The 18,909-nt window shown below is 38.1% G+C and overlaps 1 protein-coding gene across 2 annotated transcripts in view; it reads left to right on the forward strand.

The window, feature by feature from the left end:
- Positions 1 to 1,282: 1,282 nt before the first annotated feature.
- LOC131049085 (uncharacterized) overlaps positions 1,283 to 18,909 on the forward strand; it is an 84,553-nt gene continuing 66,926 nt past the window's right edge. Inside the window, exons 1-5 of one of the 2 annotated variants that reach the window (XM_057983106.2) lie at positions 1,337 to 1,594; positions 9,703 to 9,820; positions 10,076 to 10,322; positions 10,465 to 10,702; positions 10,949 to 11,139. In XM_057983106.2, coding sequence (XP_057839089.2) covers positions 10,104 to 10,322; positions 10,465 to 10,702; positions 10,949 to 11,139 — 648 coding nt within the window. In that variant the 5' untranslated portion in view covers positions 1,337 to 1,594; positions 9,703 to 9,820; positions 10,076 to 10,103. Of the gene's footprint in view, positions 1,595 to 9,702; positions 9,821 to 10,075; positions 10,323 to 10,464; positions 10,703 to 10,948; positions 11,140 to 18,909 lie in introns of both variants that reach the window. The other variant, XM_057983105.2, reaches the window with a different exon arrangement.

An 18,909-nucleotide genomic window follows, 5' to 3' on the forward strand; every position in this document is an offset into this window, starting at 1 on the left:
TGTGTACTAAGCCTTGGTGGAAGGATTGGAAGTGGTATATGGATACTTCCTTTTGTAACTATACCTGCAAAATGGATACATATGGCTTTCATTGCATTTACTTTATGATTCAAAAACTAAATTCTATATGGTCTCTTTTGATTTGGGACAAGTGCTTCCACATGGTTAGAAAGTATATTTGGAGCTCAAGATTGCACATTTTGCTTATTGTTTGCTTCATTAGGTTCTTTCTATTGGTAATCATCTAGCATATATTGGTGTTGATGACTTAGATCTTATTTTATAAATAACTAGAAACTCTTTGCATTTATTTTGGTTCTTTGCTTGTGTTCAAATGACTTAATTGTTATTTTGTGATCTTTTCCACCCTCTTTAACTAGAACCTTTACTTGACATAATGTTTTATTAGACAACATGCTTAAATTTTTGACTGAATCCTAAGAGCTATGACATGCTTTCAGATTTGATACTTTTTTGTATATGGAAAGATAGAATGCTACTATATTTACTATTTTTTGGTTGATTCTAATTTTTCTATTCACTCTAAATTGTTGATGGTTTCTAAAGTGCTCATGTAGATTCAAGTTTAGGCTAAGAAAGTGACCCTTGAAGTTAAAAAATTTCAAACCTTTTTAGATAATTGGAGGAATGGTTCCTATTTTGTTACCAAGGTTCCACCCTCTTCATGTTCCTCTAAAATATCCTATTAAGGTTAACAATGTGTTTGTTTAGAGTTTTGGCATCACTCTCATAATCGTTGGAGATGTTTTTCTTTATTGTCAATTGGGCATCCTTTAGGTTGGTCTTTACCTACTAGTGATTGATGTGGATGATTGCCACCTACTTATGGATCTCATGTATCCTCTCAATGCCATGGGTGGCCCTTTAGAAAACAATGTAAGTTTTCTCACTTGGTGCTCACTATTTTACCACCAAGGAGTTCTTAGATTTTGCTTATCGTTTAAGATTCACAACCACAAGAAGGTCCAAGGACGAAGACGACACTACTCTCAATGGTTGGGATCTAGTAGAACATGGAAAATCACTACTCAACGGAGGGTGTGGTAATCTTGATGATTGAGATTCTCTTCCTAGTGTTAATTTTATAGCTTTAACTAATTTTATGTTTATTATAAATGTTGAATTTGTGAAATTCTGAACTACTATTTTCTTTTTTTAATTAAAGAAAGATTGTGATTGTTGTGACTATTTCCTTTTTCATCCAGCTTTTACTTTGTTTCTCAGGATATAATTTTAATTCATCTCAAATAAATAATTAGGGCTGCTGTTTACTTCATTTCATCTTGGTTGTGCTATATTCCTTCAAAATTATCGGAGACACCTTTCTTAATTTGCCGTTAGAATTAATGGAAAAGGATTGGAACTGCGTAAAACCCAACATTAAACAATTGAAAGTTGCCCAGGCTGCTTATCTTAATATCATTTAAAAAGAAAAGTCATTAATATCCTTGAAAAGAAAAGTCAAAGGGCATCCTGGAGCTAAACAAGTCTCTCTGCAGCTCAGTTCATGGTTTGGTGTCAAAGCACCATTTAACAATCAGGAATATTATCTCTATAAATTCGAATCTTTCGGGTAAGCACTCAAGACCAGAATTCTTTCTTCTGAATCATGCTCGTCATCATATCTATAGAGATTCGTATTCATTTGAATATGCAGAAAGAAGTCCATTGCATGCAAGACAGTGCTTAACATCCTGGAATCAATTTTGTTTTTCTAAAATAACTACTGGATCGATTTTCCGTGCTTTCAAACAATTTCTCACAAATGGTCAAAATATTAGTTTATCAATTCTTTCAGTTGCTTTAAATATTCTTTCAGTTGCCCAGTGACAATTCTTAAAACGCTTTCAGAGCTTGTTATATACCGAATTCCTTATTCCAACAATTCTTTGATGTTAATACTAGTTAATATATCTCTTGCTTGGCACTATATAGGGGTATACGTTCATTCTTTCAAAGTTTGGTATACAGAATGATTTTTGATGAGAAGACCATATACTAAAACCAAGTCAAAGCATACAGCTAGATCCTCAAAAAATATAAGTGGTATAGGATCCTGTCTTAAAATCAGATTGGCAAAGTTGGGACAAAATAAACACATGGCCCCCAAAAAGGAAACAGCTGCTACACAACGAGAGCACTACCACACAAGTGAAATGACCGTCGAGTTACTAGTTCAGCAGAATTAAAAGGAAACAATAACAATTATCCTGCAAGGACAACACTAGTATTTGTGGGGGGAGTCTTACTCATCAGGTTTATCCAACCCACCACCCAGCAGATCCATTGCACTAAGAACACCATTATCACCTTCCTTTGGATTTTCCTGTGACTAAGTTTGCACATTCTTCAATGGTGATAGTGCCAAAGCCAACAAGATAACTTTTCTTGATCTGGATCCAGGACAAGCAAGAGTGATGTAGAGGTGGAGACCAACCACCTTGGTGGCCAGAAGGTGGAGGTAGTGAGGATGTCCATCTAGAGTGTTGTTTGGTTAGTAGTGGTGACTCTCCGACAGCTACGTGGGTGGAATTGGGAAGGTTTAGAGCAGTTGCGTCACCAGCCCTTACAGGGTGATTTGGCATGGGAGGGTGAACTCTGGCCATAGTGCAAGGGGCATGCCCCCAAGTGTTGGAGTTCTAATGGAACCTCGCTGGCTTGAACTTGAATCGGCACGACCATATTAGAGACCACCAACAATTTGGAATGAATAGCAAAGTTAGTATCCACAACATAATTTCACTTTTTCCAGATAAAAAAAAATTCTAATCCAAAAGCATGCCACACCTAGGAAAATTTTCCAAAAAACTTGAGCCCATCACCAAAAAAAACATTGTTCTACATGAAGGGTTCAAGCCCTAGAGGTAGGAAGAAATCATGAATCCTTAACCAAGCATTTTGCACATGAGCATAAAACTAGAACATGTGAAGAGGGGATTTTGATTGCCTATAAAACTGACAGCTTGTATTAGAGAGGCTAATAGAAATCAAACGGGTGCCAATAAGAAGACGTTGGTGTAGTAGACACCAGGTAAAATAGGCAACTTTGGGCTCTACAATAGCCTAGATAAAATTGCGTGACTGTAGAGCCCACTTGGTATTCAAAGTTTGCATCATGGGATGGTGAGGTGAAAGCAACCTAGCTCCTTTCTTTGGAGTGTAATTACAAAAAAAAATATTACTTTACCATTTGCAATCTTTCCACCTAGACTTGAGAGAATGCATAGATATCTTGTGCAAGTGTTGACAAGGAATGACCTCAATTATAGCCAAGATATTTTCCTGGTCTACATAGCTTAGGTTGAATTTTGCTTTGGCTTGATGCCAAGAAAGCCAAGTGGAACTAATCTTGGAGTAAAGATCCCGAAAGTGCCCAATTCCCCTTTTTTAAAACTAAAGGGAGTGTATCCTAGTGGCAGCTAACAATAGCTTATCTTAAAAAAAAGATGATGAGAGACCACCATATAGACTGTTGTTTGATGGATAAACCATTGCAAAATCTATCCCCATTCCATAGAAGTCATGGTTTGATAGTTTTCTAAGATTTCCAAATGCTTTTGGCCACAAAGGTGCCATGGATTTTGTTAGGCACGAGAGAAATTACAAGGGAATGGAAACCAAGACCATTCTTGGATAGATGCCCATAAAGCGAACTAAAAGCAATGCAATTTCACAGCAACATTTTCTAGGCTTCATTACCATCACAAGCTTTTATGATCTACTTAGCACATAAAACAATACCTTGCTTGTTAATATCAATAAGGCCTAGCCACCAGAATCTCGTGGCAGGTAATAAAGGTCCCAAGCAACACAAGGGAAACCCTTATTGCAGTCTGGCGACTCTGAATTGGCCTAAAGAATGTCCTGTAGAAGTTTGTCAAGCTTGTGATTTGATGCTTTGGAAGGAACTTGGCATGAAGAGCAGTACATATGCATAGGCACAAGAACTTTAGAGCAAATCTAGAATTTACCTTTGAGCAAAAGCAGTTTGGTGATCTAGTAGGGAGCATTTTCTCAATTTTGTCAATCAAATGCTACCACAGTTTGGATTGACCTGCTTAAAATGCAAAAAGAATGCCTGGAAATCTTATTTTTTTCCTATAATGTGTTTCTAACCAAAAGAATGAAGCCAATCTAGAGGATGGTAAAAGGATTGCCTGTACTTGTCATATCGTGCTTTATTCCATTAGATATCGGATTTTGAAGCAACACAAAAATTGTCAAGACACTTGAATGCCTGTTTAATGCTGTCTTCATCTTCCAAGAGCATAAGGAATCATCCGCAAAGTGTCCCTTGATAAATTGCTGAGAGGTAGTTCTAGGAAGGGAAATTTCTTTGACTAGATGATGTGAAATGGCATTGGCAAGGAGATAACCCAATCCTTTAGCAGCCAAAGCATAGAGAGAGGGCATGAGAGGGCATCCTCGCTATATCGAGTGAAAAAAGCTGAAGTGCTCAGATTGAAAGCCATTAATTGTGAGGCAAGTGGAAACATCAGCAAAAAGCATTTGGATCAACTACATGAATGTGCTGCCATTGCCAAGAATTCCCGTCATACCAAAATAAGTCAAGGATTTGGAGCAAGCAGGTGTCTAACAGCATCTGCCCCTATTTGGTTATGGTCATCAACAAAAATGGGGCAAGAATGAAACCTAGGACATTCAAATTTGTAATTTGGAAAAACTTTCCATCTCACATGCATGTGTTCAAAACTTTAAAGTTTTTTAAATTGTATTTTTCTAATTATATTTATATTTATAGTTTTGTAGCAGTATTGTGGTCAAGCATCCAGTGCAAATAAACCAAACTTATCCACAAATGGTTATATTATGATGATTAACAATATTAAGAATTAAGTGGAAAAAATGCCACGGTCTAGTGGTGAGGCTGTGCTATTGCTATGATAATTACTGGTCTTCAACCCATACAAGGAACATGCCCTGTGGTAATGCAGATAATAACAAACAAGATTAGGTGCAGGCCTAGATAATAATCTAAGCTTATGGCACATTCATCTGTGCGTTAAACACTGCTTTGCAATCTAATTGAATATCCTAATCCTCATATGTATTTTTCCTTTAAGCACCATTTTGATGCATTTGTTACTGCAATAATTAGCTGACTCATTTAGTTGTATGATACTCTCGTTTTGATTTTATTCTTTTTCTTCTTTCATCCTTGACATCATTTTGTTGCCATTTCTTATAACATCATAAGTATAACGGTCTCAATTTAATGTATCCTCATGTGTATTCACCATTTAGTCTTTGATAAACATTCTCCTGTTTCTTCTACTCCAACATTTGAGCTGGATGTCTTATTGATATTAGATTGGATTTGATTTTTTTTCTTTCCACCTGTTGACGTGTTTTTTATGACATCGTCTAACACAGAATAAAGCTGCCTAATGGTCACTTCACTCTCTCTTGATCAAAGTACGATTGTATGCTAAGATTGCAGTAAGTTCAAACAATCAACTCCAAGGTTCCTTTATGCTACGGATGTGACTTAGTTGGTGGATGTGGTATGCTGGTAATCCAAGGGGACTTACGTTTGAATCATTCTTTCACTCCTTTGCTGTGGCTTGGAACTTCATCATCGGATATGGCGATTCTGTGATGCTTCTGCTTCGAACGAACTGAAATCAAAGGGGAAAAGGTTAGAGGATCTAAATCTACTCCTAAGGGCAGTGATATCAATGCATAGTGCTCTGGTGGACAAATTCCAAACAAACCAAGCTTTGCTTCGCCAAGATTAACTACAACTCTACAAGAATTGGTGCAATCTTTTGAGGATGTTGAAGGATTTTCATATTGAGAAAGTGCATTTGAATACCCAACACGGCATAATCCAAACGACTATTCACAATCGAACTTAGCACAAATTTGGGGGTTCAAACTAACTTTACACAGCAACTTATAATCAACAAGATGCAAAAATTATGAACCATGGAAATTCATCAAACACCATTACATTCTCCATTGAAATCAAAACACTATGCTACTTCTACTCTAAGTGAGAAAGGTGAAACCATGCAAGTTTTGAAAAAATAACTTAAGTGGACACCATCAGAGAACAATGTTTCATTGTTATTATCTCAAAAACTTATCGCAACAATTTCATACAAATCTCCCTCTCTTTACAAATGAGGGGAGTCACCCTTTTATATAGGCTTCATGCCTTGAGGACACATGCAAACCCTAATTAGGGTTTTCCCAAAAAGATTCCCCACACATGATGCAACAAGGTGGGAATCAACAACTAATGACCCATCATGCCCATATACAATTAATTTTACGTGCCCAAAATGGCATTCATTGTGCATTAAATGCACCACTTCTTTCAAATTCGCCCAATGTGTAATAAATGCTCCATCATCTCCTAAATACGATAGTTACATGCGAAAGATGCTCCACCACTGCATTAAGTACGACGACTGCCATGCAATGAATTGGCTGCCACCATGGTCAAATATTCTAGGCTCTAGCAATGCATGCGCCACTATGCCTTCACGAGATGGTTGCATGCAAAAAGATGCTCCATTGACTCAACATGCACTGACCTGACTGCCACTTGGCGAGAAACACCTAGAGAGAGAAAACTTTAGGAGAGAAAAAATTGATCCATGAAGATTTTTCTTGAGGTTTTTCGAACTTTCCTTGTCTTGAAGAAGATTTTCCATCAATTTTCACCATTTCCTATTTTTTAGGGATTTTCCACAAATTAGGGTTTCAAGTCCAGGAGGGAGAGAATTCTCCAACGAATCCAAATCTGTAAAGATTTTGAAATTTGGATGAGATTTGGTGTCTAAAAATGGATTTTAAAAAAAATTTTCCAAGGGGAAATTATTGCTTTTCTATCCATTCTTGACCTTCAATTTGCTCTTTGCCTTGGAAAAACTTTCAATCCTTGATATGGGTGTGGATTTCATTGTGTGAAGGAATTTGTTCAATATTTCAATTCTTCCATGCCTTAGGAAATTTTCAACTTTTACTTGGGCGTGGAATTTTGACCTTGATGGGAAAATTCATCCTTTCCATGCTCTTCCTTGATACCTCGATTTTGGTACCTGCCTTTGGACTTGGGCGATGATTCTGCACTGGTAAGGAATTTTGTGATTTTGAAGTTTTCCATTGACCATCAAGTTTTGGCGCCCTAGCAGTGTCTTGGGCGCCATTTCCATTTGGAGAGGGAATTTGTCAATTTGTGAGTTTTCCTTGACCCTATCACTTTAGCGCCAAACTTCCACACTTGGGCGTTGATTCCACTTCATGGTGGAACTTTCATGATTTTCATCTTTCCATGACTCATTGATTTTAGCGCCAGACTTCCTTCCTTGGTCGCTGATTTGACTAGGCTAAGGAATTCTTCAACATTTGGATTTTCCATGATCATCCAGTTTTGGTGCCCACCTGACTAATTTGGGCACCAAAATCACCTTGTGGTGGATTTTTGTGTTTTGAAGATTTTCCATGATCCAATGAATTTGGCGCCCTACAACCTGTCTTGGGTGTTGAATTGCTTGAGTTACATTTTTAACATTTTCCAAGGCACAAGTATGTTAGCGCCCAACCACTCAGCATGGGCGCTAATTCCACAGAGGTGGAATTCCATCCTTTTCTATCTTTCCTTGATGACCTCTTTTGGGCGCCTTACTTGGGATATGGGCGCCAATTTCACCTTGTGATGGAATTTCATGTTGCCCCTTCCAGACTTGGCCAATTTTGATCACTTCCAGACTAGAATGCCATTTTGGAAATTGATGTGAATCTCCATACTTAGATGGTTTTCGTGCTTTCCATTCCTGGATTGATTCCCACACACAGCCAAATTTTGATCATTCTGTCTGCTCTTTGACTTTTCCGGATTTTAGAAATGATCGTGCATATCTGGTCTTCAATGTCAGCCTGCAAGGACCTGTCACAAATAGACTTTCCAAAAATAGAAACATTTTCAAAATGTTAGTGTTAGAGAAAAACAGGATATAGGGACACTTTCTAAAAATAGAAACTTACTAAAAATAGTAAGTTTGATTTTTGGTGAAATTAGACCAATCCAGGAGGTAGTGAAATCCCTAAAAAAAGGAACTTTCTAAAAATAGAAAGTTACTCAGAATTTGCTCAAATTTCACTGGGAGGTTCCTCATAGGGTCCCGATTCCAGTTCTACGTTTAGTTTCTCTAAAACCCTAAAGGAAAACCCTAAAATCTAGGTCTGAAGGCCAAAACCCTAAAATTGACAAAATGAGACACAGACTTAGCCAAAATTGCTCAAACGAAAAACAAACTTGATCAAACTGACCCCACTCACTTGCAAATTCAGAGAGACCGACGAAATTGCCACAAAAAGACCCAAAAACCAAAACCAAAAGACCGAGAGGGCCTAAAAAATAGGGGGTCCCCATTTGCAATGGGGCGATGTTTGAAAACGTCACAACACCACCCTCTGCAAGCAATTTTATCTTCATAAGACCCATATTTAAAGGTGTAATATTGATGGCTTCTTCTTGCTTCTCCTTCTTTCCTTTATCTTGTTTTCTCTTATCTGCTGTCTTTGGATTGCGTAGTCTGCTTCTTTGTGTCTTGAGGTTGTGAGAGACTATGGGAGATACACCAAAAATACTCAATATCTTTAACCTAGGATGATTAGTCGTCAACATCTTGGGCTGTTTGATCTGTATCTTCTGTTCCCTGTCTCTCATGTTCATTGTGTGCTCAATTCTATAAGACAATAAGTTCTCTGATGATTTCATTATCCCTTGTTAGTGATCCTTCAATTGGAATTTCCATTAATGAGATCTACTTCTTATTCTATCTCCATCATGCTTTTTTTCTCTTTCATATATTCTTTTTACAATTTTTGTTCTTTTGTTGATTGTACAGACATAGGTTGTTCTTGGAAATGAGTAGACCTATGTGCAAGCAATCTAGAAAGACACATGCAATTTAAAACTTTCCACTTCCATGCTCTGAGGCAACTATACTTAAAATTTTTGAGCAGTTCTTTCTACTTCTTGTTTCATTTAGTTTATAGGCTTGGTTACACAAAAAAATAAAGGATTCAGCAAGGGCATCCTCCTCTGTGGGAGTCTTCTTCAATGGTAATGGTCTTTGATCATTTCCTCGATGATGGGTCTAGTAGTGTGCCTCGAAATGTTGCAAACAAAACTACACAAATGATCCCCAAAGATCACTGCATTTTGATTTACTGCAAACATAACACTCTTAAATATCAGGTAATGGTCTTCCCAAAACAAACAGATCTCAAAATAATCTATATCTACCACGTGAATTGCCCATAGTCAATTAATTCTCTCAAGTATCCTGTTTTAAGAATGCTGGGGGAGTTTACTTCAAAGACAAATGTCATTCAAATTTTCCTTTGGCCTTTTGTCCGACTTTTTCCTATGGGAGTTTCCTTTGGTAATTTCTTCTTGCCTTTGAACTACTCTCCAATCAAGGTTGATGTTACCGATGTTCATTAACGGCATGCCGATTTTGAATCAGCAACTTTGTCAAACTGTATTACTTATCCCTCATGTTTCCTAGTTAAATATCATAACAACTTAGAAAATAAAGAGGAAATATAATGATTAATTCACACCTCATCTACACCCACAGAACATGAATATCTGCAGATGCAAATATTGAAACCATAATATGTTCTGTATTATGCTTATAGAATGATATGTACATGATGGATGATTATTCATCCAAGAGGCCCTTAGATGACAATGAAGGATCTTCAAGCATATGAGAAACAACGTATAGAAACAAGGATTATCGAAAGGTGGCCACAGGTGACAATGACCATCCTTTTATTCCCCCTTATTGTATTGAATGAAAAAATTACGATAGGGCTTTATATTCAATTTATTACATTCCAAGAATAAAAGATGTGAAGTATTATTCAGAATACATGGAAAAATAGATATAATGCAAGTATTGATCACAGGTTGGAAGGTTACAAGGTAAGTGAATTTCAAATCCCTCACAGTAATGAGTGTATCAGATTGAGATTTATTTGCTATTTATAATGGATTGAGATGTTTCAGTTCTTAGGAGGAAGGTTGTTTTCATGACATGGCGCCTTGTTCTCCACGGCCTGTAATAACTGTCAATGTAAAGAGGAAACCATGGGAGCAAGTAAAGCCTCTTCACAACCGATGGCATCCTGATATCCCACCAGTTGCAGAAGTGACAGAAGGAGAGCTTTTCAGGGTGGAGATGGTGGATTGGACTGGTGGAGCAATTGGGGATAATAGTTTTGCAGAAGACGTCAAGTGCCTTGATCTTTCCACAGTAAATTTAATTCCTATTATTTCATCAAACCATTTTCATTCTCTTTAAATTTTGAAAAAACATGTTTTGTGTAAATTACTATCTTCTATTAGGATTTCAGTTAATTTTTAATTGTATTTCTTAAAATGACTTGCCTGTGCAGGTACACTATCTAAGTGGTCCAATCAAAATTAGAGATGCGTCCAACATTCCTGCAAAGCCTGGAGATATTCTTGTTGTTGAAATCTGCAACTTGGGTCCTCTTCCTGGAGATGAATGGGGGTATACAGGGACCTTTGACAGAGAAAATGGTGGTGGTTTCTTAACCGATCACTTTCCATGTGCAACTAAAGCTATTTGGTACTTTGATGGAATATATGCAAGCTCTCCACATATTCCAGGTTCATGACGTGTTTTTCTTCACTATCTACTTATGAATGCAAATTTTTTTTTCTCTTTCCTCCTTGGTAGTTGACATTTTAAAGGTTATAGTATCTTATATTTATAGATTACTTCTAGAAATAAAGAACTTCTTGTAATGTATTCTCTCTCTATATTTTATTTGTTGTTATCTTGTATTTATCAGCCTTGGAGTTAATGGTTTGTTTGTAACAAAGAAAGTGACATTGTGACATGTTTTTCTATAGGTGTTCGGTTCCCAGGTTTAACTCATCCTGGCCTCATTGGGACAGCACCATCGAAGGAACTACTTGACATATGGAATGCCAGGGAGGAAACCCTGGAAAAGTCTGATACACAATCAATCAAGTTATGCGATGTTCTTCACACACGGCCTCTTGCAAATTTACCAAAGGCAGATGGCGCCCTCCTTGGATTGGTATCAATGTGGACCATGACTAGGAATTTTTAGTTTATATTGTGCATAAAAATTAATATTCTCTGCCTATGCCTTGCATGCTTAAATTTTTTATTTCTAGTCATTTCCTTCTTGTGAGCACATCTGGTTGAAGATAATATTTGTATGCTTTCCATTGTGCTCCTGGATCGAAAGTTTTATTGTTGATTCTAGTGAATTTGCCATTCATATGCAATTGAGTCAAGCTGCAATTTTATTAAATTTGAAAAACAAAAGTGTGCACCCAAAATAAGGCAAATGATCTCAAATGCAAAGATCACTAACCAATCTATCTTCATAATAGTTGAGAATATCAAAATGTTACTTTCCCTTAGATTGCACTTGAAATTTGACAAAAGGATCCAAAACAAGCTACAACTTGCAGATTTGCACCCTAAATCTAAGTCGAGAAATATACTTCTAGCTAATATTTTAAAGCATACATTTTCTTAACATTCATGAGATTGAATAGATATATAGCTCCATCCAAATTTGAACTAAATGATATTTACTAAAAGGTAGGAGGAAGATTTTTTATTCCTATCATTCTCTAAGAAGCTTCTTATCCCTGTCAGAGTTAAATGTGAAGATATCTTAGGCAAATGTGTTGGTGTAAATAGTGACTTTATCAAACTAGTTAGCTAAAAGCATACCTAGAGGGAGTCCTATCCACATTACTTAAGTCTCCACTTAGGGACTTTTAGTCTTTTGTCTCACCTCATCTACTTGAGACATGTACTCACTTAGTGAGACATCTAGTGCATACGCACTTGCCACTTGTTCACACGTTAGCTAAAAGCATACCTAGAGGGAGTCCTATCCACATTACTTAAGTCTCCACTTAGGGACTTTTAGTCTTTTGTCTCACCTCATCTACTTGAGACATGTACTCACTTAGTGAGACATCTAGTGCATACGCACTTGCCACTTGTTCACACGTTTATTGAGTGAGCTCACAAGTGTAATGTTTGGAGGGGTAGTTAGTCATTGTCTCCTACCTTCTCACCTCATCATCCTTTATCAAACTAGTTAGACATGTAAATAGTGACTTTATCAAACTAGTTAGCTAAAAGCATACCTAGAGGGAGTCCTATCCACATTACTTAAGTCTCCACTTAGGGACTTTTAGTCTTTTGTCTCACCTCATCTACTTGAGACGTGTACTCACTTAGTGAGACATCTAGTGCATACGCACTTGCCACTTGTTCACACGTTTATTGAGTGAGCTCACAAGTGTAATGTTTGGAGGGGTAGTTAGTCATTGTCTCCTACCTTCTCACCTCATCATCCTTGTCTATATATGCAAGGCTGTACATTTCTTACACTCATTGTATATGATAGATATTGCTATTTTTGCTAACTTGGTTCCACTTGTAGAAGGTTGTTTCACATTTTGATTTTGGCAAAATCCCAACATGGTATCGGAGCTGTGATTGCATGTTCCTTCTTGCATCTAAGTGAATTCGCACATAGCTGTATCATAGAGTTTCATGGAGTCAAATTGTCATCGTCATTGAATCCAAAATTGGTGAGAAATGGTAGCTTCATTTTTTGCAATTTTTTGCTCTTGTAAATTATTTTGGGTGAAAAAGCTTTTGTTTAGCAAAGGGTCGAATGACCCCCTACCCATTTATCCTTTTGGATAAAAATCAAAGTTGCAAGTTGAGAGCTTTTTGAAGGGTTTATCTTTGTTTCAGGGTTCTGTGTTTTTACAGTTTTGCTAGAATTTGTGGCAATTTATTGGCCTCTTTGAAAGATGCCAACTAAGGATTGGCACAGTCTGATAGGTTTTCCCAATTGAATTTCTTTGACCAGCGAGAGGTTGTTTTAGGTTTTTTATGTAGCTTTGAGTTTTTGATGTTTTCTTGGGTTTTTGGATGATGCAACAATAAATGGAATTGCAAGTAGTAAACTAACAAGTACTGAACATAAACTTTAGAATTCTGATTTCTTTACTACAACAAACAATTATGATAAAGTATACAGAGCTCAAATAGCATACCAGTTGTCCAGAGCTTGCTTGGTTGAGCTTCCTTTATTGCCTGAACTGAGGAAAATGTTGAAATAGGAGCTTCTAAAGCACATCAACAGCTTCAATATGTTTTATTGGTCCTGAGATGAATTACTAAAACAATATAATGAAGAATTTAGTAGATCCAAGCTAATTTCCAATTGCTTGCCAGGCGTGACCCTCCAAAAATGATGATTTCCCCTGAATAAATGCTGGTGCTGATCGTATATAATCTGATTCTTCCCTGTAAACTTCTGATTTGCTTTTTCTAAATGCCAACAAAGAATTTTGAATGGTTTTGCTCAGCTAAAACCCTCTGAATTATTTTTTATGAACTCCAGGCAAGGTTGAAGGTACGGCCCTGCTGGAAATGGTACGGCCTGCCAAAATAATTGAAGAACTTGCTGGGAAGAAGGTTGTAATTGCTCAGATCAGAGTTTCACAACCTGATTTTTCTGTTACTGCTCAATACTCCTGATTTTGACTCCAAATAGTCTAATAGGAGCTTCCTTATAGCTGCTACGTGGCTGCAAGAGGTTGGGTTGGCGTCCAATCTCACTGAATTTGGGAGTTTCCGTTCCCTTTTGCTGCTAACAAACTGCTGCAGAGAGAAATCAATGAATTTTCTGAATCAATGAATGCCAAATTACCATGCCTAACATTGCTTTATGCCTCCAAAACCCCAACGTAGCCCTAGAAAGCATAATCCAAAGATTCCAAAAGAATCTTCCTTCTCCAAGATGTGCATCCAGCATGAGGGGTGGCTAGTCATTAACATTTCAACCACCTTTTAAAAACAACTTTTGGCCTAGTAAAAAGTGCCATGGTCATATTTTATATTTCAAACTTACAAAGTTACTTTTATAAAAAAGTTACTAAATATAGTAAAAAGTAGCTTATAAGGTTTTATTATAAGCTTTTCATGATTTTTCTTCTACCAATGGCGATTTTGACTAACTCTGGGCCTCTGGCATCTCCTAACCTCCGAACTTCACCTACGGAGATGGCTAACAAGTGAATCTGTGCATCTGGATGATGACCTAGAAAGTGGGACATTATAGTCCTCCCTTCCCGAGATTGCTTGCCCTCAAGCAAACATAAGCAATCCGCTGCTCCACATTGATTAAGATATTCAAACTCCACAAACCATGAAGCAACATCCTGAAATTCTTGCGGAATGACATACCAAGCAAATCAATACCTGGATCCCATACCAAGATGAAGAATCCGTAGTAGGAGCTGAAGTAGGAGAGTACGATGTCAAACAAACCATCACACAACAAGGATAACGCTGCCAAAATTAAGAGTAACCGGTGGCAACCTCAAAGGTGAAGTATATATGCCATCATAAGAAGAGTCAAAGCATGTGTCATGTGTCTCCAACACTTCAGAATTACTATGGCTCACTTCCCCATGATTATATGCATCAATGCCATGACAAAGGAACAATGAATTACTGCTGTTATAAATCTGAAAATTAGGACTGAATAGTTCCCTTGTGTCCATACCTTTGGAGTCACCACAAACATGCTCTTTGCTGCCCCATTCTTGTGGTGAATATCATGAATATGCTGGATTCGTAGCTTGGCTTGACGAGCCATCAATTTGGTATGCCGTGCTTTTGCCAACCACCCTTCATTCAACCTTTAGGATTGTTCTATTTCAGCTGTCCCAAAATACAAAAAATCAGACTTACTACAAGATGCATTATCACTAGCATCCAATCGGTATGCTATCATTCCTTTAGGCTTGCCATCCGATGAAGCTCTCAACGCCAATTCCTTTCCATCCACTATGAATTCCAATTGCATCTTGTGATAGTCAAATGTGTATCTGCCAATAGATTGTGGCCATTGCATGCCTAAAACCACATCATATTGTTCTAACATGATCACATAGAAGTCATCAGTCAAAAGATAAGCTCCCAATTGAAGGCTAAGCTGAGGAACTCTCGTAGTACAACTCAAGGTACCACCACTAGCAGTTGTCACCCTAAATCCCGAGAATTTCTCAACTGACTGCTCACCAAGGAAATTGTATGTAGATCCAATATCTACCAAACAATCCACGAGTTGTCCCTTAAGCGTTCCCTTTAATTGAAAGGGATAGTAATAGGGTACTCCTATCAATGAAGCAATCGTAATGTCGGCAGTAGGCAATGCATCCTCATCACTGCCACCCTCAGGTTCTGTATCTTGTATCTGCTCATTCTCACCATTAGAGAAGACCTCAATGGGATGTGCCTTGCCTTTCCCAAGGCATCTATGACCCGGTTCCCATGGCTCCTTGCAAGTAAAACACAATTTCTTCCTCCTTAACTCATTCTGTGACTCCTGATCTGCCCTAGGGGAAGATGGATTACCTTTCTGATGTGTAACTGATTTTTGGAAGGGTTTGGAGTTCATGGAAAAGTTCCTATTTTGCTGATGTGAGGAAGGTGGAGTGGTATCAAGATCAAGAGTAGTATGAATGGCCTCCTGTAAGGTCTTAGGCTTAAGAGCCTTGACCAACCTGCATAATCTCTTGTGTAGACCCTCAATGAAGAGCATAACTACCCGTTTGTCAGGCATCTCCGGAACCGTGACTGCAATGCGTTGAAACTCATTTATGTAAGCTTCAACGTGTCCTATCTACCTCAGAAGTGCCAGATCTTTGTAATATAGCTCCACGTCCTTATGGTCAAAACGAGCGATCAACCGCTCGGTAAACTTTGTGTAGGAGTGGATGAGGCCATGGTTCTGTGTGACTAACCCATGGTGCCACCAATTGTATGCAACACCCTCTAAGTGTAATACCGTAAACTGGATAGCCTCTTCTTCTGGCATCTTGTTTCAAGGTCAAGAAAATGTCCAACTTGTGCACCTAGGCATGTGTACTAATCGAACCACTACCATCAAATGGAGACATGGTGATCTTATTGGTAGCCCAATTCAACTCAGTGTTTTGCTACTGTTTGTGTTAGGGTTTCAAACAGATCCGAAGCAAATATGAACTAACAATTATATGCAGATTTAAATACAAAAGATAAAGAAATAAAACAGGACACAGATAACACAGAGATTTAACGTGGTTCACCCAGAATGGGTTACGTCCACCATACACAGTCGTCCAATCTTTCTTATTATCCAACAAAAATAGTACATCAACTTTACAATGCCTTAAGCATCCCAGTCGCTTATAACATGCGTTTTTAGGGCAACAAACAAAGTCGGCCTTTTTAGGGTTTTATTACAATGTCAGTTTTCATCAACGAAAAATGGCAAAATTTTTTTTCTCGGGGGCTCCCGCCCTCGAACCCTCACTTTTCTTAGGGCCCTCAAACCCTCGCTTTTCTTAGGGGCTGCCGCCCTTGAACCCCGGCCCGGGGCCCGGCCCCGGACCCCGGCGAGGATACGTGCTGAGTGTACAGTACTTTGCTGATCAGTCGCCACATTTCAACAATCTCCCACTTGGAGACTGATCAGGCTCCACACCAAACAATCTCCCACTTGGAGACTGATACTACACGACACCACTGTACATGCAACATCCGCTGGATAAAACACTAGGACTCGACTGGTATAAATTCCACAATTATCAATCAAGAAGACCAACAGAAACTGATGAAGAAATCAGCTTCTCCTGTGGAACTGCCTTCGTGAACATATCGGCAGGATTCTCACTTGTGTGAATCTTCTCAAGCCGTAACTGACCCTCCTCCAAAACAGTCCGGATGAAGTGGTACCTGAGCTGAATGTGCTTTGTCCTTGAATGAAAAGCAGAGTTCTTCGCAAGATGAATGGCACTTTGGCTATCAGTATACAATGGGCTATCCTCTTGTGTCTGACCCAATTCCTCCATAAAACATTGCAACCAAATCATCTCCTTGCTGGCTTTTGTAGCAACAACATACTCAGCTTCAGTGGTTGAAAGTGCAACAACCTTTTGCAGTGTAGAAATCCAACTGACTGCAGTTCCCCCTATAGTAAAAGCATACCCTGTAGTACTCCTCCGTGAATCAATATCACCCGCCAGATCAGAGTCAACAAATCCACTTAGAGCAGCATTAGATCCTTTGAAACATAATGCCTTCGTAGTAGTTTCTTTCAAATACCGAAGAATCCATTTCACAGCATTCCAATGTTCCATACCCGGATTACTCATAAACCTGCTCACAACTCCCACTGCATGTGCAATATCTGGCCTTGTGCATACCATTGCATACATCAGACTGCCAATAGCTGATGAATACGGGATGTTAGACATTTTATTAACCTCTTCCTGTGTTTTTGGGCACATCTTCTTAGTCAATTTGAAATGACTAGCCAAAGGTGTACTAACTGCTTTTGCATCCTGCATGTTAAATCTTTTCAACACCACCTTTATATACTCACTTTGGGACAAATTCAAGGTTCTATTTTTCCTGTCTCGTGTAATCCTCATACCGAGAATTTGCTTAGCTGCACCCAAATCCTTCATCGCAAATGACCTGGCTAATTTCTGTTTAAGATCATTTATATGTTGCATGTTAGACCCAGCAACAAGCATGTCATCAACATAAAACAACAGGATAATATAACTGCCATTATCAAATCTCTTAAAATATACACAATGATCAGAATGACATCTATGATAACCGTGTTCAGCCATGAACTATCAAATTTTAAATACCATTGTCGGGGTGCTTGCTTTAGGCCATACAAACTTTTCTTCAACCTGCACACCAAGTTCTTCTTACCTTTGACCTCATATCCCTGTGGTTGCAACATGTAAATTTCCTCCTCCAAATCTCCATGGAGAAAAGCTGTTTTGACATCTAATTGTTCAAGATGTAAATCATCTGCAGCCACAAGACTAAGTACAGTTCTAATTGAAGTCATTTTTGCAACTGGAGAAAATATTTTATCATAATCTATACCCTTTTTTTGTGCAAAACCTTTTACCACAAGTCTGGCCTTATATCTTTTCTGACTTCCTTCCCCTCCTTTAGCCGATAAACCCATTTGTTAGGCAAGGCTCTTTTTTTTGCAGGTAAAGGGACTAATTTCCAAGTCTTATTTTTCATCAAGGAGTCCATCTCCTCTTTCATGCCTAGCTCCCATTGTTGTTTGGCATCTACCTGCATTGCTTCTTCATATTCTTCTGGTTCACCAGAATCTGTTAATAAAATAGAATACAAAGAAGGAGAAAATATTTCAGGGGGTCTACTTGTCCTCGTAGAACGTCTAACACTTGCAGGAGTTTGTGGGACAATCTGTTGTTGCTGAGCATCAGGTACCTATGGCATATCATTTTCAGGAATCTCATCCAACACCACATATTCTTGTTTGTCCTGTTCATGCTTCTTTTCCTGCATCTGTTCTTTATACATAACCTTCTCATTGAATATAACATCTCTACTTCTAATTATTTTCTTATTTTCAAAATCCCATAACCGATAGCCATATTCATCTATCCCATATCCAATGAAGGTACATTTCTGAGATTTAGCATCAAGTTTGGTTCTGTTTTCTTTATCAACATGGACAAAAGCTTCGCAACCAAAAGTTTTTAGAAAAGAATAATTTACCTTTTTACCAGTCCATGCCTCCTCTGGAATACCACCATCCAAAGGGGTTGAAGGTCCTCTATTTGTCAACTAGACAGTAGTATGTACAGCATCTGCCCAAAAATGTAAGGGCAATCCAGTATGCAATCTCATGCTCCTCACGCGTTCCATGATAGTCCTATTCATTCTCTCTGACACACCATTTTTCTGTGGA

This window comes from Cryptomeria japonica, chromosome 3 (assembly GCF_030272615.1).
Source record: "Cryptomeria japonica chromosome 3, Sugi_1.0, whole genome shotgun sequence".
NCBI classification, from domain to species: Eukaryota; Viridiplantae; Streptophyta; class Pinopsida; order Cupressales; family Cupressaceae; genus Cryptomeria; species Cryptomeria japonica.